The sequence below is a fragment of the Corapipo altera genome, unplaced genomic scaffold, assembly GCF_003945725.1.
Source record: "Corapipo altera isolate COAL_440 unplaced genomic scaffold, ASM394572v1 64, whole genome shotgun sequence".
NCBI lineage: Eukaryota > Metazoa > Chordata > Aves > Passeriformes > Pipridae > Corapipo > Corapipo altera.
Window position 1 is genome coordinate 8,314,310 of NW_020884893.1, and position 25,200 is coordinate 8,339,509.

The 25,200-nt window shown below is 47.0% G+C and overlaps 1 protein-coding gene across 1 annotated transcript; it reads left to right on the top strand.

The window, feature by feature from the left end:
- The first annotated feature begins 8,272 nt into the window (after window positions 1-8,272).
- LOC113948546 (DEP domain-containing mTOR-interacting protein-like) lies at window positions 8,273-24,439 on the top strand. The gene is made up of 9 exons (XM_027646221.1): window positions 8,273-8,538; window positions 14,776-14,954; window positions 18,059-18,182; window positions 19,452-19,630; window positions 20,243-20,428; window positions 20,807-20,947; window positions 21,213-21,283; window positions 22,905-23,009; window positions 24,165-24,439. The coding sequence occupies exons 1-9, from the start codon at window positions 8,453-8,455 to the stop codon at window positions 24,291-24,293; spliced, it is 1,200 nt and encodes a 399-aa protein (XP_027502022.1). The 5' UTR covers window positions 8,273-8,452; the 3' UTR covers window positions 24,294-24,439.
- The last annotated feature ends 761 nt before the right edge of the window (window positions 24,440-25,200 follow it).

The following is a 25,200-nucleotide window of genomic DNA, read 5'->3' on the forward strand; positions in this document are numbered from 1 at the left end:
ACTGTGTCCATTCTTGCCATATGGGCTGCTCTGTGAGTCGGATGCAAAGTTTTCACAAGGGATTACTTGAAGTAAACAGGATATGCTGTTTCTGGAGAGAGGACTTCGACCCTCTCTTCTGACAACATACAGAGCCCAACAACTTATACAAAATACCATGAAAGCAGTAATGTGTATTCTGAATTTCAAGCTGATAGAAAAAGTGGAGTCTAGACCAGAAAATACCAGTCATTGACTTGAGGAAAGTCAGTCACTACTGCTTATCATGTCCACTTGCTTCTGCTGGGTAAGTTTCTGTGCCCCTTCACAGCTGTGGTCTGTGCTCTGATCCCAGGAATGTGAGTAAGTTTTTGAGCTGGTTTGTCGTTATTTGGTTGCACATTTCTGTGACACGTGGAGGCTCAGAAGGTGGCTCCCTGGGCTTCCAGGGCTTCACACCTCACTGACTTGAAGGAATCAGATTGTGTGCCCTCTGAGGTGTGCAAGCAGGCAGTGGGGATGTTTCCAGTTTCCTTGTGTGCTCCACCTATTCCAGTATGTTCATCCACAGGCGCTCCACCTTCTGCAACACGCTTTGGATGGGCTCTCAGGAGCTGGTTGGCCATCATCACGTCCCCAAACTCCACAGGCTTAGCCCAGTACACAGGTTAGGCTCTACACCTCTCCACTGCTTTGGCAAAGGTTTGCAGGATTTGGCCATGGGTTGGAAACCGAAAGTCCCACAGAAAAAGAGCAGTGGAGCTGAGTTGTGCTGTTGGGAAGCTGTAAAACCCGAAGCTCTGACGCGCGTGTGGCGCGATCGCTCATCGTCTGCTCAGTCACTAATTTGCAAGGAGGCCAAGACATGCTGCCTGTCCTGGCTCCAGCCATTTGTGCTCTGTCAGCAGGAAGCATCTCCTCAGCAATGCAGGAAAAGAAAGGTCAGCCTCCTCCTCTGAGCAAGGTGCTGACGTTTGCTTTAGGCGAGATTAAACCAGCTGCATTTTTATCCTCAAATGATGCATTGCCTCCAATCTCCGAATTTCACCAATGCTGCCCCAATGGCAATGTTTAAACTGGCTAAAACCGGAAGAGATGAAAGAAACAATGAAAAGACTTCTAGGAGAAGCTTCCTTGTACTTTCAATTGCTGAGAACAAATGGGAGAGACCAAGTCTCTGGCGGGACTGGCTGCTTGGACTGCCAAGAACAGTCATGTTGTACCTCAGCAGGACCATGACCGCTGCTCAAGCAGGAAAATCCAGTGCTATCAGCTCTGCACAGTTTGCAAACCAGTTCTTGTCTTTCCCTTTAAGCCCTGCCAAAACGTGCTCCCTCAGAGAGGCTGCTCAGCGTTGCTGAGGCTGTTGAATTTTACAATAGATAAATCAGCTCCTGCCAGGAAATGCAGAAAGGCTGGAGTGTGTCTTTTAGGAAAAAAAAATCACCACTTCTGATTGAAGTGCTCCTGCTTAATATCAGCAGTTCTGCACTGGACTGCTCATCTTGCCTTCAATGTAACTCTGTTTGACTACTTAGGGCAAAAACCCACTTGTATATACATCTTTTTTTCCTACTCTGCTGACACAGATGGTTAATATATGTAAATTGATGTGCCAGCCTATATAAAGGCTGTTGTGATCAAGGTCAAACTAGGAATTTTCTTCTTTACAGAACTTTTTCTGTGTGTTGTTTTTACATAGAAGCTTGATACAGTTCCAAGAGGGAATTGCTATTTTAATTCTGTTTTCTCAAATTACCTATTGACTCTAGCCATCAGCTGTCACTTTTGGAGTGCAGCTCAATGCAATGCACTGGACTTGAATTACAAATTTAGTCCACCTAGACAGGGCTTCACCATTCAAGTCAAGCTCCCCAGTGTCACTGCAGTACTGGTAAGAAGAGAGAATCTGAATCTGAGACTGCTGCAAGTCTCCTTTTGTCCACACCAAGGTGTGGTCACCTGGTCATAGAACTTGTGATGGAGTACAAAGCACATCAAAGAAGTGGAATAAATACTTCTTGTGTAATCTAGGCTGCTGGTGATACCCCAGCTAGTTAAATTGAACTTCTGCAGGATGGAATTACCTGTTTCCATGTCTGTTAAATGCCCATCCTCTCTGTGATGGTGGTTGTGAAGGGCTTTTTATCATCTGCTGAAGGCCACACATGCCTTGGACTCTGCCAGTGATGGAGACAGAGACTCACATGCCTTTCTGACCCATCTCCTTCCAGAACCCACAAGGCATCAGAGGTGAAACAGCTCAGCCGTGCTTGGCCAGTGGGACAGGAGCTGTGACACAGAGACTGACACGATCGGATGAATTATGTCTGAGTATCAGTGCCAGAGGGAGGCACTCATATGGTGAGGAGTGGCTGCAAAGCCCCAGCTCAGGACTGGTGATTCTTCCTTGGGCTGTTGTCCATTTTCTTGTGTAGTCTTAGCACCAGCTGCACTCTGCTGGATGTATTCCTTGGGCTGAAACTCCTCTGGATCAGTCCCAGATCAAACCCTCTCTTGCACTGGTTGTGAAGAAGGACTGGGGGACTCACCAGCTCACACAGAAGGTGCTGGTCTAGTGGAAGGTGTCCCTGCCTATGGTGGGGGGGTTGGAACTAGATGACCTTGAAGGCTCCTCCTGTCCCCAACTATTTTATGATTCTATGAAGATTCTTTCAGAGCTTGTGGTCAGATGGACGCTGCTGGTGGAGAGCCTCACTTCTCCTTCCTTCCTCTAGAGGGGATTGTGTCACTGTGCATGGGTCGTTTTTGGAGGAACTTCTTCCATGAGGTTCTAATAGCTGGATGCAGGGTTAGAAATGTGTTCCTGCTCGTGTATCTGCTCATCCACAGCCCCATCCTGTCCTCTGCTGGTGACTTTCATGCTGCATTTAAGCAAAACTATGCAAATTCCTCTCTTCCAACCACACACATGTACTCCTTCAATTTTGCTTGCTCTTTTGGGATTTCAGCTCTCCCTTCTCTCTGGCTGAGTGCACCAGACTGGATGGTAGCAGTTCTAGGCTTTTTTGTCCCTGTTACCCTGCCCCTTTTTTGTTAAGCCAGTGTAGCAGCCTTTCTTTATGATGAGGAAGCAGCAGACTCATGTACAGAGCTGGGACAGGGCTGTCTGTCCATCACCCCTGATACAGGTTGGCACAGCTACAGCCAACAGTTCTTTTTAATGGATTGTGATTGGATTACACTTCCCCTGCCAGGAGTGATTCCTTTGGCTGTGTTTAGTCCAGGCTAATTATAACATAATTAGCACATTCCCATTACAGCAGGAGGCTTTCCCACCTTTGAAGCTTGAGCATTCCTTCTCTGGGAGAAATGTGGGTCTAGAACTGGCCACAGCACATACTGTGCAACACCTGGCAGGGCCCTGACTGAGCTCAGGGTGTCCAGACCATGCTGGGGAGCTGTGAGTGCTGCTCTGCAGTCTGCTCCTCCCAGAATCATGGAATCGTTTTGCTTGGAAAAGACCTCTGAGATCACCGAGCCCTGAGAGGCTTCTGTGGAGATGGAACAGCAGAGATGCACCTTGAGAGATGTCCCAGAGCAGGGGCAGGGAGGTCTCCATGTCCCCATCCCAGTGGTCTGCAACACCTGTGTGACCTAAAAAACCACGTTGAAGAGTCTCACCCTTAGGGCGAATGAAGGGAATTAAACTCGTGCCCTGCTTCAAAGTCTCACACCCACACACTGGTTTGGGAGCTGAAAGTTAAGGACTGTTGACAGTTTTAAGTGTTCTAATGTTGAAGAATGGGGAAGTGGAAGTGACACAGATTCCATGTCTTGTTGCATAAGAGCATTTCTTTTGTTGTCACTTGTTCTTTGTTGGTTTTTTTTTTTCCAATGAAAACTTTTCTTAGTTCATAATAAAGGTGAGTGCTTGGTGGTGTTTTTATTAAAGCTGCAGGTCCTGGAGCAATACAATCATGGGAGAATTTCATTTTTCAATGTTTGGGTTTTTTGTTTCTTTGTTTGTATGGGTTTTTTTCCAAGCTAAAGTTCTATTCTTTGTAGTTCTGGAGAACCATAACTGAGGTGTGTTTGCTTACGACTTTAAGGGAAACAAAGAGCCTCCTATTTGCTACTTTGTAGCCAAGCAAATTATTTTGACTTGCATTTGATTGCTTGGCGTTAGCAGTCTTTATTTTCCGTGGAAAGAAGCAGTATATCACTCGAACATCCAAATTTCTTTTCTGGAAAAAAATGAAGGACACTCGATGACGAGAGAGCTCCAGCTCAGATTTATAACCAGGTAATGAGAAATTGCTGAATAACGTGCTCATTTGCTGCCACCAGAAGGTAATAAATCTTCCCAATTTTCTTGGGCTGTGAGAACGCTGCTGACCAGTCCCCTGAGCAGCTTCCAACACAGAAGTGGAGGAGTCTCTGTGGTGCACAGCAATCTCCAGGCTGCCTTTTATGATTACAAAACCATTCCCTGGGTACTGGGGATGAGGGATCTCCAGACAAGATGCTCCCAGTATTGCTGATGTGCTATTCCAAGTGGGGGTTTTTATGGAGATGTTTGATGCAAAGGGGCTTCCAGCATTTGCTGTGGCACTGACACCAATGAGTTAAGCAGCAAATAGTCCCAGGGGTGGACTGTGAACTTTACTGCCAAGTATAAACAACTCTTCTGAAAGCAGCAGGGAGAACCTGGCTCCCAAACAATGCTGGGCTCTCTGGATGGGCTCCAGCCCAGGTGAGCACACCTTGCTGGCGACAAGGACTTACCCCTGAGGGAAATGTTCTCTGGCAAGGACAGCTCGGTGTCAGCTGGCCAGGGAAGGGCTGTCTCGCTCAGAGGAAACATGGGCCCTGCAAAATCAGGGGGTTTATTGTGTTGATGTTGGCTGTGAACTCCTTCTTAAAATTTTTTAGGGTTTTTTTGCTTAAGCTAAATGAAAGTCAGTGTGTGGGGTGAGAAGCAATGGCTGGCTGCCAGCTGCTGGCGTTGGATGTGCCAACTCAGAGCAGGAAAAATCTGAATCTCTCTGTTGCCAGACCCTGCTGCCCTGCACAGGAGATTTCTCCAGCTCTCTGCTTGAAATGCAGAGCCTGAACTGCCACAGGGAGGACAAAATTTAGGCAAAGGACTAAGGCAAACATTACAGTCAGTGACAAGGACGGCTGTGAAAGCTCACAGTGTCCTCTGTGCTGTCTCCTGGCAAAACTTACAAACAGGTTTTTAATCTTTTTACAACTTGTCAAAACAAACTCATCTAATTCCCTCCTGTCTTTTCCTCAACCCTGCTAGGGAAAAAAGAAGGAAAAAAAGAAATAAAAAAATCTGTGGGAGCTAAACCTTCTACTTGCTGTAACAATGTTGGGAGTTGAAGACCAAGGTACATGGCTGTACCCAGAGGTGCCTCTATCTTTTCTGGACACTTAATGAGTCAAACTACTTCCTAATATATTGAAACAGGAAAATTCAGACACTCCCTCTGGAGGGGAGACCTAGATGAAGGGACTCTAGTGCTGCTTGCAATTCATTGTGGTTTAGACTCCAAAGCCATGCTGTGAATCGCTCTTTTCATCTGTAGATGGAGGTGATAACTAATCCCTTCTTGTGTGGGGAGTGAGGGGCATATATCTAGGGATTATTTTTCCCAGCCCTGAAATGCTGTCACCTCTAGGATGGAATTAACAGCAACTTGCAGGGTGTATTCCCTACATTCCCTTCAGTGACACAAATTGCTTGGGGTGAAAGGTGTCAAATCTGCAAAGGGCACTGCTGAGGTTGAATAAAAGCTCAGTGCTGTGAGCACGGGGCACAGGGCTTCGGTTTAGCATGGCTTTGCTCCTGAATTGAGGACATGCTCTTCCCTCTAAATGTCAGTGTAAAAAGCCCTGAGGTTGTGACATTTGGAGTGTTGTGCTGGTGGAGAGCAGAAGTTCCTCCAGGCCTGGATCCTTGCTCTGATGTGGACCAGTAACAGAAATCAGGGAAAGAGGAGGAGAAATGGTCAGTAACCTCTCCACTAACATATTCTTTCAGCTTCCACCAGTCAAGACAGAAGTAACCATCTGGATTTCCCTGATCAATATCAATACCATGTCCTGCATGAATTTACCTAGTGTTCTTTTTTAAAATCAATTAGGTTTTGAGGCTTTATATCAAGTGATGGCAACTTGCACAATTTAATTTTATGCTGCTGAAGGGGAAAAAACCATCCTCCAGTTTGTCTCAAGCCTACTGACTTATGTTATGAGCTTGGCCCCGGTCCTTGTTGGGAAAACAGCTACTCCACAGTCACCTTCTCTTTAACAGCTGTAGGTTTACAGTGGTCCTCTGTCCTCTCAGGAGAAGTTTCAGTCCATCTATCTGCCTGTCATGCCCACAGGCAGCTTTCTGAGCACAGCTCCACCATCCTCAGCAGCTCTGGATGTCGCTGGCTGCTGTGCTCTCTTGACTGAAGTGCTTCCCAGGCTTGAGAGGGGGAGATAATATATTTCTAGTAGCTTCTCTTCCTTGTTTTTGCAGCTTAAGTAGAAACATTATTGTCTAATTTAAAGGGCACATTTTACAAGGTTATTTATGGGAGCAATAAGCTTTTTTCCTCCTGTGTCTTTCATGAAAGAAGCTGGCAAGAGCTGAAATCCTTCACCTTTTTACTGTGAGAGTAAAACACTCTCAAGCTTGGAGCTGAGCGTCTCTTTTTTCTTTTCTTTTTCTCTTTTTCTTTTTTTTTTTAAGGAAAATATTTATTATGCAATGATTAAAAGAGCAGAAATTTTTCCCTAGCTGAAGCGATACAGGGAGTGATGAGATGGGCAGGTTTGGTGATGTTGGGGATCTCCCCCAATGGCATTTATGTTGGGAATGAAGGATGCTGCCCCCATGCCTGCCCCAGGAGCACCTCAGGGCTGGCACAGACTCACCAACACCGGCACTGCCAGAGGGGACTCCAGGAGCCGTCCTGAGCCTGCCCCAGGGCTGCCCGTGTGCACAAGGGGAGCCTGTTTCCCTGTGTTTATGGCCTGGCATGAACAGCAGGACATGGGAGAGAGTGTGCTCTGGGAGAGCCTGGATAGAAGGAGCCTTGTTGGCGCAGCCCATCACTGCTGCTCCCTGCATGGCCAGGCTGCAGTGGGTGTTTGACTTGGACAGGATTGCTGGGAGCGAGGTTTGTCCAGCCCCTGAGCTGCACCTTTGCTGCTCCTCCATCAGCAGAGAGCCAGCAGTGATGCTGGATTCAGGAAGACCAGTGTGCCTCCAGTTACTGCCGTGCCTTTACCCTGTGTCTCCTGTTCCTTCTGGCCCTGGCTGTTCCGTGCTGTGCTCCTTGAATCCCTAACCCAGGCTTGTTGGATTTAGCAGTATTATGGAACATAAGCCTGGAAGGGTCTGCTTGTGCTGATGGAGGTACTGGCTAACTCACTGCTGGCTGATGAATTGCTGCTAAAGATGAACTAATTAAAGACAGCATTTAGTTTACTGATGCTTTATCAGACTCCGAACTGAAGCAGAACCTCCTCAGCTGATAAAATTTCCTTCCCTTCCCTCGCTCCTGACTTCTCCACACACTCTTTTGGTAGGTTTTTTTAGTGTTTCTGAGACTTGATCCTCTATGCCAGCCAATATTTTTCACTCCTGTTTTAACTCATGGAAATCTGATTTCAGATGAATCTGGTGGTAATGATGGATGTAATTAACCATCTCCACATCCCACTTCCTCTGCCCATTTTTTTGCTGCCCACTGTTACTTTTAGGTCAACTCTGGCCTGCAGAAAGTACCTCAAGTAATGGAAATGCTTGGTAACAGCTGAGCAGGTACCAGTGCCTGGAGGCAGGTTTTAAAGGTGGTATCTGGTTTCAGCTTGGCACCTGCAGAGCCCCAGACTCATCAGTGTCAGCTCTTGCTCATTACAGCCTGTGCTTCTCCATCCAGCAGCCATCCATGTGATGGCTGCTGCACTGAGGAATGGTTCAAGCTCCTCTGAACCCCCTTTTTAGAAAGCGTTGGCCGTGGTGTTGGATGCATCCCACCTGGGGAGAGGCAGGAAGTCCTCAGGGAGGAGGATGAGAATGGCACATCTTGAACCCTTGTAGGACAGTTACAGCCTAAGGAAGGAAGTGCTTTGTCCGTCTGATGGCTGATCAAAGCACTCATCCTCCAGCCCGTGTGTGCCCAGAGCCTGCCGGAGTCACCTCCCCGGAGCGAGCAGAGCGGACTCTGTCCCAGCCTGCCGGGAGCATCCCTGCCACCTTCCCGGCTCCCAGCCCAAGCCTGGCTGGAGCCAGCGGGTGAGAAGCCCGCAGAGCCAGGCTCAGATTGCAACAGGCTCCTCCTCCGAAGCCTGCCGAGAGGGAAGGAGAGGCGGGGAGCAGGACTCAGCAACTTCAGGCTACCAACCTGCACCCTGCCAGCGGCCGGGGACGCCGCTGGGGGCCCGGATCTTCCCAAGCCGCATCCCATGGGGAGCATCTCCCACCGCCGCCCACCGTCAGCCCGGCATGGAGAGCCTGAGCAGCAGCCTGAAGAAGAAAGCCACCGAGCAGCACTACCGGGCAGAGGTGATGATTGCTGGAGAGCAGCTGAGGTAGGAGGTGTGGGGTCCTCCTCCAGCCAGGGGCAAGGCTTTACCCGGGGCTCTGGGCTCTATCCCGTTAGCAGGAGGCTCAAAGCTTTATCTCTGACCAAGCACTTTCCCCCCAGGTATCAGTATCTCCCCCTCCCCAGTACCTGCTGATCCTTCCTTCACCCACCAAACCAGTGTTGAGCCAGGTCCTTTCCCACACGACCTTGTCCTGCTGCTCCTCTGTGGCATCTCCTGCGATTCACCTCCAGGTGCCAGGAACTGGCAAGTGGGTTGAGGTGGCAGCAATTTTTTTCTCCCTTTGCACGTTCCCCCCAGTGCAGAACATGGTGTGCTGGCACTGAGCAGCCCCCCCCGAGGTCCCTGGTCCCTGGCTGGATGGGGTCAGCATCGCTTCTGGGGATGCTTGGACTTTGGGGTGACTTGGAAAGACATCTCCTGAGTGCCATGTGCCTGAATTGGATTTACCTCTCTTGAAAGTCACTTTTGGGAACTTCTGCTGGCTTGCAGTCCCAGCTTTTAAGCAGCTTCTGAGATTTATTTTTTCCTATGAAGACAAAAATCTATTCTGTGCAAGAAAACCTGTGTGGCTCAGAAAGCGTGTTCCTTGTGCATCTGGGGTCAGAACCCTCACTTGCTTCAAAGCATGTGACTGTGGGCTTTCCTAGCTCTTGAGCAGAATGTGCTTGTTTGTATCTGAAGTCATTCTGGTTTGTTTTGAAATGTGGGTGGAAATTAGGAAATATATCCTTAAATAATGTAAATAGCCCAGGGTTTGATTTTTGCTAGCATCAGATTCCTAAAATTAGCTTGGTGTTGCTCTGTTGTCCATTCTCAGAGAGTACTGTTAGCTTTAGCTTTATTATTTGCACTGTATCAAGGATTGATAACTTCCAGTTAAGGACTGGGGCCCGATCTTGAAAACACAGCCAGTGTTCAAAGTGGCAGGGAAAGTTTATTCATATTTCTGTCTTATTTATATTTATATTTCCAGTATTTTACTCATCTGGGGTGACTGAGGTTTAAAAGGAGTCCTATAGCCAGGGGCAAAGAAAGGGATCAGGTATTCAGAGAGAAAATAAAATAATCAAGCTGTGAGTTAAAACTGTGCTCCATGTGTGGGGAGTGATGTGTCTTCCTTGTACCTCTTGCAGGACAGGAGCATATCAGATGCTGGACCATTTGGTGATTGTGGCTGTAAGGTGGAGAAGGGGATACAGTAAATTTATTTGTGAACAGAGCTCTTCTAGTACACTGCCCACTGGGATAGAGTTGAATAGAAAACCCAAAATTCAAGTAATTTTGGGGACACCATCTGAGAGTTCGTGGTGATGGAAAGAAGGACCCTTTTACTGGTTGCTGGGAATGCTGCAGCTGCATCCTTCTTCTTTGGTCTGGGCAGGAGCCCATTCCCAGTGCAGAAGGATGGGAAGGAGCTGCTGGCCAGCACAGGGTGTAAAACCTGGGGAGGAGGGTGAAGAGATGGACACCAGCCTGCAGCTGGGCTCCTCTTTCCCTGAACCCCTGGCTAGAAGGAGAACTGAGTGATGAAGAACATGCTGAATATTTATTTGGGAGATCTCACAGCCTGGCAGGCAAGGAGTTAGTGGTATGAATCTTCCTGGGACCTGGATTTCCAATACATAGCAATGGGGAAGCTGAGGCAGAGAGGCTGGATGATGTCTCAGACAACAGCAGATGGACATGGCTAAATATCCACATTGTTCTCCCCCTGCTTTTCCCCACAGATGGAATACAGAAGCGTGTGAAGGAGCCTTGCAGGCTGCCCTGACTCTGTAAACCTCCATCAGCAAATAACATTGTTGCATCTACATGAAATATCAAACATTTGTTTTTCCCTGTTCTCCACTTCCTGCCCTGCCTCCCCATTATCACATTTAGTCAAACAAACCTTTGCTCCATCTTTACAGTTCTTTGGCTTCCCAGCAAGTTTGCAAATCCCTCCGAGTCTGGTTTGGCCAGAGGGATGAGTCTGTTCAGTGTCAGGATGTGTTTCCCAGCCAGAAATAGCTGCACAAGAGAGGGGTGAGGGAATGCTTCGTGGGGATGGCTGGGAATGAAATGGATCCTAAAGGAAGAGAGGGGAGATAGGCCAGTGTGGTTTGGGCTGTCTATCTGCTAGGTTCTCTCTGCTTCCATGAGGATGCTGCTGTTTGGTCTTTTAAGGGGGAAGAGGAGTTTTGAGTGTTGAGTCTCTCTCCACTAAAAAGATGAAAATAAAAATTCTAATTGATATTCCAGTCTGGAGTATGAGAGGATTGCTGTCTCGGGCTCATTCCTCACATCTGCTGCCAGTCTTCTTGTTTCAGACATATGAACTTGCATGAAAATCACAGCAGCTTTACTGGGCGTTGTGTGTTCCTGGGTGGCATTCTGTAAGAGAGGCCCAATTAGTCACTTCTAATTGCAACAAATGGCTTATCTGCACAGAGATATTCTGGAACAGCTTCCACGCTTTGCATTCACACCCTGCTGTAATCAGAGACAAGTATGGACAAGCCCTTGTGCACTCTCACATGGGTATTCCCATGGTCAAGTGAACCAGCTGGGCTCTAATAACCCTGTTAAGCTGCATTAATCACTCTTAAACATAAAATATACTCAGTAAATTTATGTCTTGCACAGAAAAAGTGAGAGGAGAAGGAAGGTTTTCTCCTATGAAGAACAAAGTTGTGATTTCAGCCACTGTCCCAAGTTTTCAGAGGTGACGAGTATTTTATTTGGATACTCAAACTGCGATGCTGTTAAACAAAGTGTTCATGCTTTGATGCTCTGGAAATTTGGCTCACTTAAAGATGTGTAGCTGAACATGCAAAAATTTGTATTCTTGCCCGAAAATCTTGGGTTTGCAGGAATTTTGGTGGTTCTCTGTTGGACTTGTATCTCTTCCAGTGGGGATGTGTTCCTTGAAGAATCGTGAGGCACCACTTGATGCAGCAGTGAATGTTATTCAGAAGATGATACTACATAGCCAGAATGACTTTTAGAAGTCAATTATTAAATTTTCAGCTCTAAAAGCTGAGTAAAAGTGAGGACTGGGAAGTAGACTTGTGCTTGCTGGGGTTTCTTTTCGAGATTTCGGTCTGTTTTAAATACAACCAGGAAAAGAAAACATCTCTGTACCACTTTGGGCTGCCACGGGCAGGCAAAGCTCTCCCCTCTTCCCACATGTACTGGTGCTTTTGCAGACTGGGGGTGCAACAAACTGTTTGCAGTGCCTGTGTCGCCTGAATGTGCCTCTCCTGCAGCTGTTTTGCAGAGATTCTCTTGTGGCTGTTGCTACCTTTTAGTGAGCACTTAGCTGGTTTGGTTTTGGTTTTTTGGGGTTTTTTGGGGTTTTTTTCTGTGAAAATAGGAACAAAGAAGATCCTTTGGATGAGGCATCTTTCCAAGGCCATTCATTAGTGCTGAACTGCTTTGGGAATGTGAACTGCAGTTAATATCCTTGAAAGATCCACCTTGGCATTTGAGATGCTCAAGGTCTGTTTACACGGGAGGTGATGGAGAGTTTATTTCTCTTCTGTTTGCACTGCTGTGGATGTCCCTTTCAACAAGGTTACACAAGGATGAATAATGATGGCTTTGTAGTGACCTTGACAGAGAAACAATTTGCTTACCCAACACAACCAACACAAAGCAAATGCACGTGGAAGCAGCACTTTGACTGCCAAGCCAGGAGTGTTTCATAAGAGCCCATTCCCATGTTCCAGCAAGTGTTTTATCCTGGCTTAATTCTGCTTTTTTTTTTTTCCCTTTTGGAGAAATAATATGTTCACAGGGTAGATTTTGCCATCTAGAAAACTCATAATATTGCATTATATATATTTCCTTATTTTTTTTTTATCTGGAAGCATGATTATAACCCAGTCACGCTTTGTTTTATTACCATCATACAAGAGCTGCTGGAAGACGCAGTTGCTGTTACATCCTGTGTCTGAAGGACAAAATTTGTCTCCTCAGAGTTGACAGGAAACAGTAAACAAGAGGAAAGTGAAAAGAGCACAAGGACACTCGAGCTGTGCCTTTTCCGCTGCCCTGGCTCTGTGGGACAGAGGGAAAACTTGTCACAGGCTTAAAACAGCCCACAAAGCTCCAACATGCTGCTGCTCCAGAGGTGCTGAAATACCACCTGACTCCTGTCCTGACCATTTTCCCCAACAGGAGAGTTTCAGAATAAATGCATTTTTTATTTTTATTTTTAAATCTTAGGTGTTAGCAGCACTGTTTGTTGGAAATAATTTTTCTTTTATTTTTCTCCTGCAAGACCTCTGAATTTTTTTTTCTGTATTCTGAAACATGATAAAAAAAAAATCTATAGGGGAAATGGTGTTCTCCCAACGATTCAGGCCTTGTGTGTCTATGTGTTATTTTATGTGAAAGGCATGTCTGAGTGTGTATATACATATAAATGTATATATACATGTGTGTATATATCTCTATATATAGTGTTTGTGGAGTCCTGCAGACTCTTTACGGCAATAGAGCACTCTTGGAACATTTCTTATCTCTCCCAAACATGCCTCTAAAGTGCCTTCCCACTTGCTAATTGCAAAGGAAAGAAAGCATATAAAATTGACTGTGTCTTCCCCTGTAGCAGAGGGAGGGGGAGCCTGTTTGTAGTCACTGCTGGCTGGGCCTGATTGCATTTTGACAGTGGACCATGAAATAAAGGAAGGAAAAAGGCAAAAACTCTAAAAATAGCAAGGCAGCTGTCAGTGGACTGTACTTTCCGGGAAAAATCCATATTCAGAACGAGTTCTGGTCACCTGTAGGGATGAGCCTTCCAGGTAAAGAGTGAAATGCTGAATATAGACCTCAGGATTTGAGGGAGGTCTGTCAAAGGCAAGGGCAGGAGCTGCCTCTGCATGAATCTTTGGGTTAATATTTGAATTTCCAGGAAGGTCTAAAAATTTCTTTTAATCATACTGGCTTGTAGTAGCCTCAGCATTAACTGCAATAATCAATTACTGATTTTTCATCTTAAAGAATTTTTTATCTTTAGATTTTTAGGACCTTAGTATTTGTAAATCCTACAATAGAAGATAATCCATTATTATCAGATAGATTTTTTTTAGGGTATTTAAACTTCTCATATGGTACCTAAAACTGTTGTCCAGCATGCTGTGTTGTACACAGAACTTTTCCACAAAGAAGAAAAGAACTTGAGGCATGAAATAACGAAAGGCTGCGGTGATTAATGCCTTAATAAAATACACTGGCCCAGGGCAAAACCAGGAATTGAGGAGAATAATTTGAAACCAAAAACATCCTGGAGTTACAGAGGAGAAGTTTAATTAATATCTCCCTTCTGAGCCTGCTGCATACAGCCTGAATTTTCCAGGGTTGGTGTTTTGGGAACGGTCATGACTATAGGGCAGAAGTTTGGCCCCTGGACAGATCTCCTGCCAGACTGGGTTGGCTTTGGCTGGAACACAGAAGAACTCTGTGCCTTGTGGCTTGCTTAGTTGTTAAAGTCCTTTTGAAAGTCAAAGCCATGCTCACCTGAGTACTTTTGCCCATATATATCTTTCCATCAGAGCTGCAGACTAGCCAAAACATCGGGGTTTTCAGGATAGAAAGGTTGTTGTTTTGGTAAACTCTGTCCCAGTCAATCCCACTTTGAAGCAGAAAATGTCAGGACTGTTGTCCACTGTTGCTGTGGATTAGTGGTTCATGGATTAGCGGGTGGTGATGGGATCCACCTGGCACTCGCTACTTTGACAGAAGAAACCAAGGCTCCTGTTACTGCTCCCACCTGGAGCTATGAGTAAGACTTTGTCCTGGGGGCAGCTTTATTCCTGTTTTCATGGTCATGGGGAAGGAGAACTAGACACAGAACGGTGCCAAGATGACAAATATATGTACTGCTATTTTTTTTCCTGAGTTTTGTCCCCTCTTCACCCCCTTTGGTTTGCTGCTGTGTGTTTTTTAGAGGCTTGCTTAGAGCAAAAAGACATGTGTGGGTCATACTATGCCTGATGCAGGCTATTATATAACCTGCATAGTAACAAGAGGAGAGAAGGGCCTGATGGAGAGGCTCCTTAGGATTGACTAATCCATTTTGCAATGCCAAGGGGTTTGGTTGAATTTTTTAGTCTCTGGGTGGTTGCCAGAAGTCCCAACTCATCAGCGGTGTCTCCAAGCTGGACAGATGCTGGGCAGTCAGACTCAAATTCCCCTGTGACACCAGCTGTGCTCAGTGGCTGCCTTTCCCTCCAGGCTTCGCCTCCACGATGGGAAGCTCATCAAGGACAGACGTTTCCACCTCCGGACGTACCCGAACTGCTTCGTGGCCAAGGAACTCACGGACTGGCTGATCGACCACAAGGAAGCGCCGGACCGGGAGACCGGGATCCGCCTCATGCAGAAGCTGATGGACCACTACATCATCCATCACGGTGTGTGGGTGTCTCTGCTGCCTGCTGAGCCCCCTCAGGGAGCTGTCTGTGTGTCTGCTCACCGTGTGTCCGTCAGCCCAGGATACGGAAGTGTGGCCAGGTCCCTGTCCACCACTTTCCTACGGGAAGAAGCTTCTCTCCTAGAGAAGCTGGGAGAGGATGGGTAGGCAGGAGGCTGGATGGGGCTGGATCCGTGGGATGGTGCATTGCTCTGGGGAATGTGCCAGTTCCCTGCTCACCAGAAAAGGAGCTTGGGCTGTGTGCTGGTAAAAGGGCATCTGAAGTGTCTCCCATTTGGAAGCAAGTTCAGTAACACCTGGCCTGCATTGTCCTGTATCCAGCCAGGTGGATATTTGTACAGAAGTTGGTCTGGCTCATGTTTGTGTCATGCAGAAGTGGAAGCTGAATTATAGCACACGCTTCACATCTGCAGAAAAATTAATTTTCTTTCCATAAGAGCCCAGTGTTCCTCAGTTTCCCCATGATGGGTCAAGTGGGGCTGTGGAGTCCACATCAGTCCAAGCAAAAGTAGTCTGGTACCTGTAAACCTGGAGCTTAAGCAATCCTGTAGGAATACCTCCCTTGGGATTTGTGTGTTTCAAAGGCTTGTTCATGGAACTCATTTAAAAAAAAAAAGAGGGATGGGGATAGGGGAGAAGGCAGCTTGATGCTCAAGCCCAGCTCTTAGTAATTCAGGCTTTTTTTCTTTTTAAAATTTATTTGGAACTTTCAGGAGTTCTGGATTAACTCAGGTCATGTACTGACCTCTGTGCCGGTCCCTGAGCTGCAGAGCAATCCCCAAGGTCCAGCCCTTGGTCCCAATATAACAACAGAAAACAAGTGCTTCAGATTGGCAAAAAGGCAGTTTCTCTCCATGTGATTTTCAGGCTCAATCAAGAACAAAAGTCCCAGATTATCAAATAGCTCTTGGACACCTTTGCCATTGGTGGGAAGGGCTGTGGCTGAGCTCTCTTGCTCCCAGGTCTTTGGGACAGGAGGTTTGGTAACCTGGAGCTGGGTGGTGGTTTGTCACACGAGGATGCAGCTGAGGAGACAGAAGCAATGACCACACCAAATCCAGTCCTCTCTTCCCCTCTCTCCTCCAGGGTCCAGAAGCAGCTGCCTTTGACCACTGCAATGCAAACACTCTCTATTACCCTCTGCTACTTGCTGAGGTTACAGCCCTTTATGTTAAACTGCCTTGAATAAAAATAGACTACTGCTGTGCTTTATCACAAAAGCATAAAGCTGAAGCAGGGAGTTCTCAGTTAACCATTAACACTTAAAGCTGATTAATTTTCCATCTCTCCAGCTGACAGTTTCAAATAAGTCCATTAGTTAATTAAACCTATGCAGCACTGGGTGCCAGTGTTGTTTTGATTGCTGACTGGGACACGTCCATCCTGCCTCTGTGATAATTCCTGGCAGGACACAGAAGTTGACTTTCCAACTTGTTTTTTGTCCATTAATTTTTGTTAGGCCTGTGGAAAGAAGGCTGCCTGCTAATGCAGCACTGCTCTGGGTGCTTAGCAATTGCCTGACTAAACTGTTTGCCCTCTTCTCTGCTGGGATCCAGATGATAATTATCTCGTGAAGATCATTGTGCTACCTCTTAATTGTCTGATGTGGTTTGAGCTTTGGTTCCATTACACGCTGAAAACACATTGAAAATGGTCTTTAAATAGTAAAAGTGCTTTGGTTTTCTATGGGCACAGTCCTGTAAGGCTTTAAGTTCTATTCCTGGTTGCAATGGAATCAGAATGGCTGCTCCTTGGAGTTAGGAGGATGCAAACTTTCACTGTTCAAACAACCTTATCCTGCCCTCCTGCTCGATGACTCACCGGCTTTAGCGTCCTGATTTCATTCGAGACAACTGCTCAGCAGAAATGGTGAACTCCAGATCATCTGACAAGTTTTGGCATTTGCTGCTCACCAAAAGGGGAATGTGGTTTTGCTGGTCTGCTCAGAAGGATGAAAAAGGTGTTAAAATTTTCAGAAGAAGTGTCTTGTGCCTTTTGAATTTCACTCTAGTGGATGACGTTACTTTAGTGAGGAAACATTTGTGGGTTTTCTGTTTTCCCTTGACTGTTTTTCTTTGTTTTGCAGGCATATTCTTTTCTCTGTTTGTTTTTTTTGTTTGGTTTGGTTTTTTTTTGTTTGGTTGATTGGTTTTTTGTTTGCATTTGTTTTGGTTTTTTTGTTTTGGTTTTTTTTGTTTGTTTGTTTGTTTTTTACCATTGAACTTTGTTCTTCTTGTTTCAGACATGTGGACCTGAACACAGGCTGGCTTTTAAAAGCTGGTGTGTGATTTTTGGGCTGGTTTTTGTCATAATTTTTTTTTTTTAACTTGTAGTCTAGGAATGTGTTGCAAGCAAGTTCATCTCAAAGCTGCATCCCAAATATTTACCTGCTAAAGGCTGCATGGACTTAACAGCCATTCATTTACAGATAGTGTGCCCATGCCCAAGATGAAACTAAGACTTTTCAGACAGATTTGATTATTGCAGTTGTGTGTATCTGGCTTTGAAGAAAACTTTCTCTTGAGGTCTGTTTGCCACACAAATGGATTGGGCAGGGTTGGCACAAAATGCTGTGGAAAAATTCATGCCACTATATTTTTTAGCTTACAAGTATTTTTGACAGACAGAGGTGATTTTATGGGGGTTTGGATGCAGTGTGAGTTTTTTTCCTCTGTCATCCAAATCTGCTTACAGCAGCAGCAGCTTTCTAAAAAAAGTTGATTGAGGGAATTCTGTTTGTTCTCTTTTAGTCTAAACCTAAACATTTAAATTAAAAGAAGGAAAAAAAAATCCTGTTTTTTCTAATGAATGTTTTAGTGTCTGGATCAATTGCAGACTCAAACTCCAGCTTTCCCGAGGTCTGTACATTGGGGGTGACCTCTCCCACCAGCAAGGGCTGCAGGTGTTTATAAGCAACTACTTTTTGGGGACTGAAGGCTCAGATGCTGGTTGCTCCATGGTGCAAAGGGCACGGAGAAGGACACGGAGCAGCCCTCACAGCTTTGAACCTGGAGACAACATCCTGCTGAGTGTAAGCCCTGCCTGTCCCTCACAGACTGACATCCCTCCCCTGAACTCTTCCAGTCTGCGACGAGCACTCGGACTACAAGGATGCCAAGCTGCTCTACCGCTTCCGCAAGGATGACGGGACCTTCCCTCTCAGCAAGGATGTGAAGGTGTTCATGCGAGGGCAGAGTCTTTATGAGAAGTACGTGAGTCCTATCCCGGCACTGGGGTGTTGGGAATGTGCTCTGCTGGCTGTGCTGGCTGCTGGTGCTCTGCAGCTGGAAGCCACAGCTCCCACTGGCTTCGCTTTCCCTTCTCTGCACCCAGTGCTGTCCCTCTGGGAAATGCTGTTTCCTGAGCCCTGTCACAGCTGCAGGATAACCACCATCCTTGGAAATGGGGCAGGAGCTGTGCTATGAACTCATGGATGCTTCCAAGGGCTCCAGCCCACGTGCAGGTTCTGGGATCTGTTTGGGGAAGCACTAGAGTTCAGTCTGAATGCTCCTGGGATTAGAATGTCCAGTGGCCATTCCCAGCAACCTTCTACCCTCCTCCAATGAGCTGCTTCCACCAGCTCTTTTAGGACTTATGGCCAAAGTCAGCAGGGTATGGGATTTTCAACACCCTTGTGAGCCTGGGGCCCTGTGTCTCAGTCTATTTGCAAAATTTGTCATGGAAAAGCTAATTCTCAGACAGTAAAGAAAACTCCTTCCACCTCCAAGTGTTTAGGGTTTTTTTGTGTTGATTGTTTCTGGCTTTAAATCCAGGCCACCTTCCCAGGGTTCAGCCCCAGCCCACCCTCTGGACTTGTTTCCTTTAACAGCCCCTTCACACCTTCACAACCTCACACGCTGCTGATCAGTCACAAACTGGTGCTGAAGGAGAAGTCCTTCATTCAGGCAGGTGGTGATTTCGGGTGCCCCTTCTCCAGATGTGCATCCCTTGGACTTAGCTTTTGATCTGCAGCAGTGTCCGTGGGATGGGGAGAGCATCCAGCCAACTTGTCTCATGGCTGAGCCAGCTGCACCCTCTCGTGGAGACACTGGATTTTGCTCTCACATATGCTGCAGATGGAATATGTGCCGTCTGAAAGCCACCTTCTCCATCCATTTGGATATCTGCCATGTGTTTCCTGCATTTTGTTGCTTTTCCCTGCCTTCTTTAGCTGAGGTGGCAGCTGAACTGGTTTTGCTGAAGCTGCTCCCTCTGTTGTGATGAAGATTTGTAAAGATGCCTGACTGCAGCTCTGTGTTCCTCCCTCCTTTCCCACTGCTGCCAGGCAGCAATGTTTTGGCTGCAATGCTTTGCTGGCTTCTCTTGGCCTTGCTTTGTCTGTCTGCAGTTCCCATGAGGAGTGACAGGGATGTGTAGCATCATGGGAACAGCGTCACTGCTTTGTGTGGCTGCAGCTCCTGTGAGGGATGGCAGGGATGTGCAGTGTCACGGGAGCCTTGTCCCACCTCTGTGCCAGGCTGGTGAGTGTGGAAGAGTCAATTCTGAAGGTGAGAGAGGAGAACTCGGTGAAGTACCAGAGGACTTTCCTGGGCTGTGAGATGGTCGACTGGCTTGTTCAGGAGGGAGAAGCAGAAAACAGACAGGAAGCCGTGGAGCTGGGACAAGCACTGCTGGAGCATGGGATCATTCAGCATGGTGAGCAAGAGTCTGGCTGGAGCCAGGATGGAAAGCGAGGGATGAGCATAACTGTCAAAGCTGTGCTGGGAACAAACCCCCATTCATGTCATGCAACAAGTGCTGGTCAAGTGCCCACTTGGAGATGGCAATGGAGCCTTTTAGTTCTATGTTTGGAGCTGGTGACCTTTGAAACCGGAGCAATCTTGCACCACCCGCAAAGGCTTTGAGTTGAAATCTGAGCTTCTGCTCTTCAGTTCTTCAAAGCCACCGGCCACAGGCCTGGGATCCACCCCTGGGTTTGGAGGGCTGGGGTGTGAGGATGTAACGTTCAGCTCTGCTTGGCTGGACATCATAACCATCTGCCGGAATTAAACCTGCAATTCAGAAGGCAGGAAGTCCTCTGAGGGGCAGGTGGAGGGCTGTGACACCAAATGCACCCCTGGGAGATGGCATCTCTTGGGGAGGTGGCCCTGCTGTCCCTCCCTCCCCACAGGCAGCATTCTCAAACAGTCAGAAAAACTGCAGTAGAGCACAGAGGCGTTAAAAGCAATTCACTGGGATCACTCAGGATATTTGCTATATGGTTTTTGCACCCCCTCAGCCTCTCCCTCCTCCCCTGTTCTCTCCTAGTCTCCAATCGGCATCACTTCTTTGACAGTGACATCCTGTACCACTTCTGGATCAACTTCCGCCGGCGGCGGCGTCTCACAGAGCTGCTCAATGAGAACTCTTCTCGTGCCCTCTCCGAGAGCCCCGACAGCCCCTTCTGCCTTCGCAAGCTCAACCCGGACCCAGGCAACACCAGCTTTCTCTCTGGTAACTGGGTGTGTTTGTGGAGGGGTGTGAAAGCAAGGATTACATCACCAGTGTCCCAGAGCTGAGGGTGTTGCTCCAGCAGAGTGTACGATGTCCTTCCAGACATCCTGTGAAGTGACCCCCCATCCCACTGTTTGTGGTGGATGTCACAACACAGTGGCAATCTCTGTCACAGCTCCCCACCCCAGGAAAATAACTCAGCTTAGCATCAGCTCAGCTCTAGATCTTTCTTTGAAGTTGGGTTTATTCTTTCTAAGCTCAAATGCCATCTTCAGCGGGTGCTTACCCTTCAGGTGTGGGTCAGGCTGGGGGGTGAAGTTTGTTATTTTAAACTAGACTGTTTCCTCCTTGAGCAATTGTTATTTTTGCCTCTTTCAGTCCAGACCAACAAGGAGATCAAAATTGTCTCAGCAGTTCGAAGGAGTAGCATCACTTCCCTCTCTGGAAACTCCAACCCCTACTTCAGTGCTGCTCCTACACTGGTATTCCCTCCTGTGGCCGAGTGCAACCCCAAATCAGGTCTGGGCTTCTGCATTGCCCTGTTGTTACATGGGATACATCCATTCCTTCAGGGCACAGGCTCACTTGACCCCAACTCATCAAGAGGAGAGGGTCAGCCTCACCTCTGCTTTGTGATTTAAAAAGTTGTGCAAGTGTTTGGAAAAACCCTGAGATGAATGCAAGGAATTCTGTGTGCAGAATGGGTAATCCCCAGGCTGCCTCGTTATGCACTTCACAGTACAAACTCCTTGATTCTGACAGAATCTGTCACCTTCTGCTCTAGTGTTAAAGAGACCCGTCACCAACGAAGAGCTCCTGTCCCCTGGGGCCCCTTATGTCAAGAAAACTCTGACTGTGAGTGACCATTGTGAATGGCATTGCCAATCCATCAGTATCCAGCTCCCTGCCTGTGTTTGGATGGCTTTCTGCTGGCTGCTCTGACCTCTCTATGTTATAGCTTTGATTGCATGTCACATCATCCTGACTTTTGGTTGGTGACTCTCAACGGGGAAATGTCTTCACATATTCTTGTGGGTGAAAATGTGCTAAGCCCCTGCAAAGGTTTAATGTATATTAAAGAGGTAGATTAGGAAAGAAGTGTTTCCTGGACAGGAAAAAACCTCCCATTTTGGAGGGGGTTTTTTTGGTGAGGCCCTGGCACAGGTTGCCCAGAGAAGCTGTGGCTGTCCCATTCCTAGAAGTGTTCAAGGTCAGGTTGGACAGGGCTTGGAGCAACCTGGTTGAGTGGAAGGTGTCCCTGCCCATGGCAGGGGGTTGGAATGAGATGATCTTTAAGGTCCATTCCAATCCAACTCATTCTAAGATTCTACGATTTCTGTTTCATCCAGCTCCATGCAAACTATAGAATCAGTAAGTCTTGTGACAGCTGAGACTGTGACACTCATCCTCTGTCACATGGCTTTATGCACAGCTTTATGCATCTTTCAGGTTCCTCTGCAGATCAGAATGTGTTGATATGATCCATCAGCAGCACAGAATAGGGGGAGCATCCAAGGGCCACTCTTGCATGGACACTTTTGCATGGACAAATCTCCAGGATGCTGCAGACAACCTGAGTTTGAGCCTTTTCCTTTTCTAATTATTTCTAAAGCTGTAGGACGGGTCAAGGCAGGGCTGGTGGGTGCTGGGTGTAAATGTTGCAAGACAACTCCTGACCTGTGGGTCTTACTGTTCTTGGTTATTTTTGTGTAAAACTTCTCATGTCTTCACTGCCTGCCTCTGAAAGGGGGGATCTCACAGAAACCAGGTGGGATGTCTTCCATACTGATTTGACACAAGTGGGGTTACAAAAGGAGATGTGGATAAGGTTCCCAAATTAAGTGTCCCATAGAAAGTGGTGGGAAAGAGCAGGAAAAACAAAGCTGGTGATTAGCATGGCATGTATGAGGACGTGCTGTTCATTCTCCTCCTGAATGTTCTTGCCCTGCCCTTCAACTCTGCCAGCCTGGGTCTTTCATGGCTCATTTCCTCCTGCTTAGCTCTGCAGTTGCTGTATTTATTTATATGGGTAATGTGCAAAGTCTCTTGGGAATTCCTTTTCTCTTTTAGTCACATCAGGGGGCTGCAGTACTACAGCAAACTGCTCTGACAGACTGAGATCAGAGTGGAAAAGGCAAGAGGGGCAACTTCCACCCTGGAAATGCTCTGCTGTGCCAAGGAAAAGGCACCGTGTGCGTGCTCTGGAGATGTTCTCAGCACACTCTCGGTGCATGCCTCGCACTTCAGCTTAATGCTGCCTGTGCTTCACTCTTCTGCTCTTGCTGGCAGGGAATATTAATCACAAAGCAGCTTTGCAGAGAGCAATTAACCAGTTCTTCATCTCACTGGTGCACAGCCCTTTCTCTCCCACCCAAAAGAGATTAGGATCATGAGCTCTCCATCTCTCTGGGAACTGTTGCAACTCCTCTATCCAGCCCATTCCTTGGTTTTTAAAACCCTTTTGTTCTGCTTGTAGATTGTGGGGGATGCAGTGGGCTGGGGGTTTGTGGTCCGAGGAGGAAGACCTTGCCACATCCAGGCAGTGGACCCAGGAGGACCTGCTGCTGCTGCAGGGATGAAGGTACTTCTTACTCACGGTGACTTAACTGGAGGCAAGACTTCTGTCCTGTTTGAGCTTTCTGGGCTGAACACATCCTCCATGATAATCCCACCTCCTGCAGTGGAGATCAGACCTGTGGAGTCAGCACATGGAGCTGTGGGAGAGGTGGAGGGAAGGATGACCTCTGCAGGAAAAGTGCACACTGTGTGGTGGCACAGGGGAGGATTTGCCTTTGCCAGGGCAGAACAGGGGCTGTGGGCAGGTAGAACTCAAAAAACTCTCTCAAAACTAAACCATCCCCGTGGTAGACTTTGGAGCTGTCAAAACTGTTTGAGCTGCTGAAAACAAAACAGAGAATTCCCAGTTCAGCTCCAGTGATTTCCCAGTGAAGCAGGGAAGGAGCAGAGCTTTATCCTGGATCACCTGCTCTCACAGCTCCTGAGATGCAACACATGTTGTTTCCCTGCTATCAGCAATGGAGTTCTACATGGAGCTTTTTTCCATGTGCATGAAAGCTGAATAACCTTAGACTGATGCCTTGATTTGATTCATCAAGTAACTCCAGTACTTCCAGCTCAGGTGAAATGAACTGAGATCTTGAAACTCATTTTGGGCCCAGGCATGTATGAGTTTCACCTACAGGGTTTTAGGCATGCATGAAAGAAATGTTGAGTTTCCAGTTCCCTATAAAGACCCCAGCAGCCAGAGAGAATCATTTCTACAAGCTGATATAAGTCTAAAGTCACATGAATATTTGAAATAATGGGATCCTTCAGAGGCAGAGTGTGGCTCCTTGTTTGCTTCAGGCAGGATTGGGAGGGGACGGATGAATTTGTTTCATTTACTCAAGAGCCCAGTTAATTTCTCTTTACCTAATCTCATTTGCTACCAAATTGCTAGATGTTAATATTGTGCCTCATTTCCATCTGTGAAATGAACCACTGTTCATAAATGAGTCTTTTTTTTCTCTGTTAGCTCACAGTCTAAATCACTTTGGTCCCATTTTTATGACACAGTGATTGTAGCGCTGTGATATCAGTGTAGCTGTGGAGTGGTGATGCTTTAGGGTTTCAAGGCTTTTGAGGCAAGTTATTTGCATCACAGCCTCTGGCTCCAGTCAGTCATGGGCAGAAGGTGCCAAGAGACTGAAGGTAACCTGTCCCTCCTCTCTTGCAGGTGTGCCAGTTTGTTTTCTCAGTGAATGGTGCATGTGTTTTGCATCTGGACTATCAGACCATCAACAGCCTCATCATGACAGGACCACGGACTCTCGTGATGGAAGTCATGGAAGCCATTGATGAATGAAGGAGTCTCATCCCACTGCTGTTAGGAAAGGCAGGAATCTCTACTAAAGGAGGGATGGACTGTGGGGAGGGACCAAGCTTGACCATTCACTGTGATGTGTTACCCAGGCATTTTAATATATTTTGAAATAAATACATTCTAATGGACAAGTCTGGGATTTTTACATTCTTCAAATTCTCTCCCTGCTCTCAGGCATGCCTCAGCTCTTGCAGCTCCTTTTTAGTGCCAGTGTGAGAATTCAGCACTTCATGACCCAAGCCTTAGAACAAGCCATCCACCAGCCAGGCTGCAAGGCAGGTGGTAAAGCTGGTAAGCAGCAAGAAGTTTGATACCCAGTGAGTATGTCTGAGCTGCCCTGAGCTGTCTGTGCAGTCTACCAAGAACACAATGTGCTCTCCAGATGGCCCCATAAGCTGTGCCATTGGCTCTGTCAAGAAAATAAGGAAATGAATACAGGAATGTGTGCTTCCTTGTAAAGTCTGAGGCTCCTGCTACTCTGTTGGCTTAGCCACACTCACAACCAGGGCTGGTTGCTGTTCCCAGCTGTTTCTTGAAAAGGGGAGATTTCCATGATGGTGCTTTTTGTGCCCCTACCCCTTAATAATGCTTAAATTAATTATTCAGCTTCACCTCAGCATGGAGGCAGGAGAGGTCCCAAATATTGTAGGCTTCTACCAACCAAGTGGTGGCGGGCACTGGGGGAAAGGAGAGACCAAAAGCAGAGTGTGCCCAAAAGTGTGTCCTAGTTGCAGTTTGACTCAGGGAGGGAACAGAAAAGAGTGAAAGGCACCAAAATGCAGCCCACCTGGACTCTGTTGCTTGCAGGATGACTGTGTTTGTAGTCAGTGCAAAATGTTCCTTGCAAAATACCCTGAAAGTGAACTAAAAATAGAATAACAGGTAATAA

Coding starts and splice junctions, on each gene's coding strand:
- LOC113948546 (XM_027646221.1), top strand. CDS start 8,453: ATGGAGAGCCTGAGCAGCAGCCTGAAGAAGAAAGCCACCGAGCAGCAC. Junction 20,948..21,212: donor CGAGTGCAACCCCAAATCAG/GTCTGGGCTTCT, acceptor CTTCTGCTCTAG/TGTTAAAGAGACCCGTCACC. Junction 23,010..24,164: donor CTGCTGCTGCAGGGATGAAG/GTACTTCTTACT, acceptor CCTCTCTTGCAG/GTGTGCCAGTTTGTTTTCTC.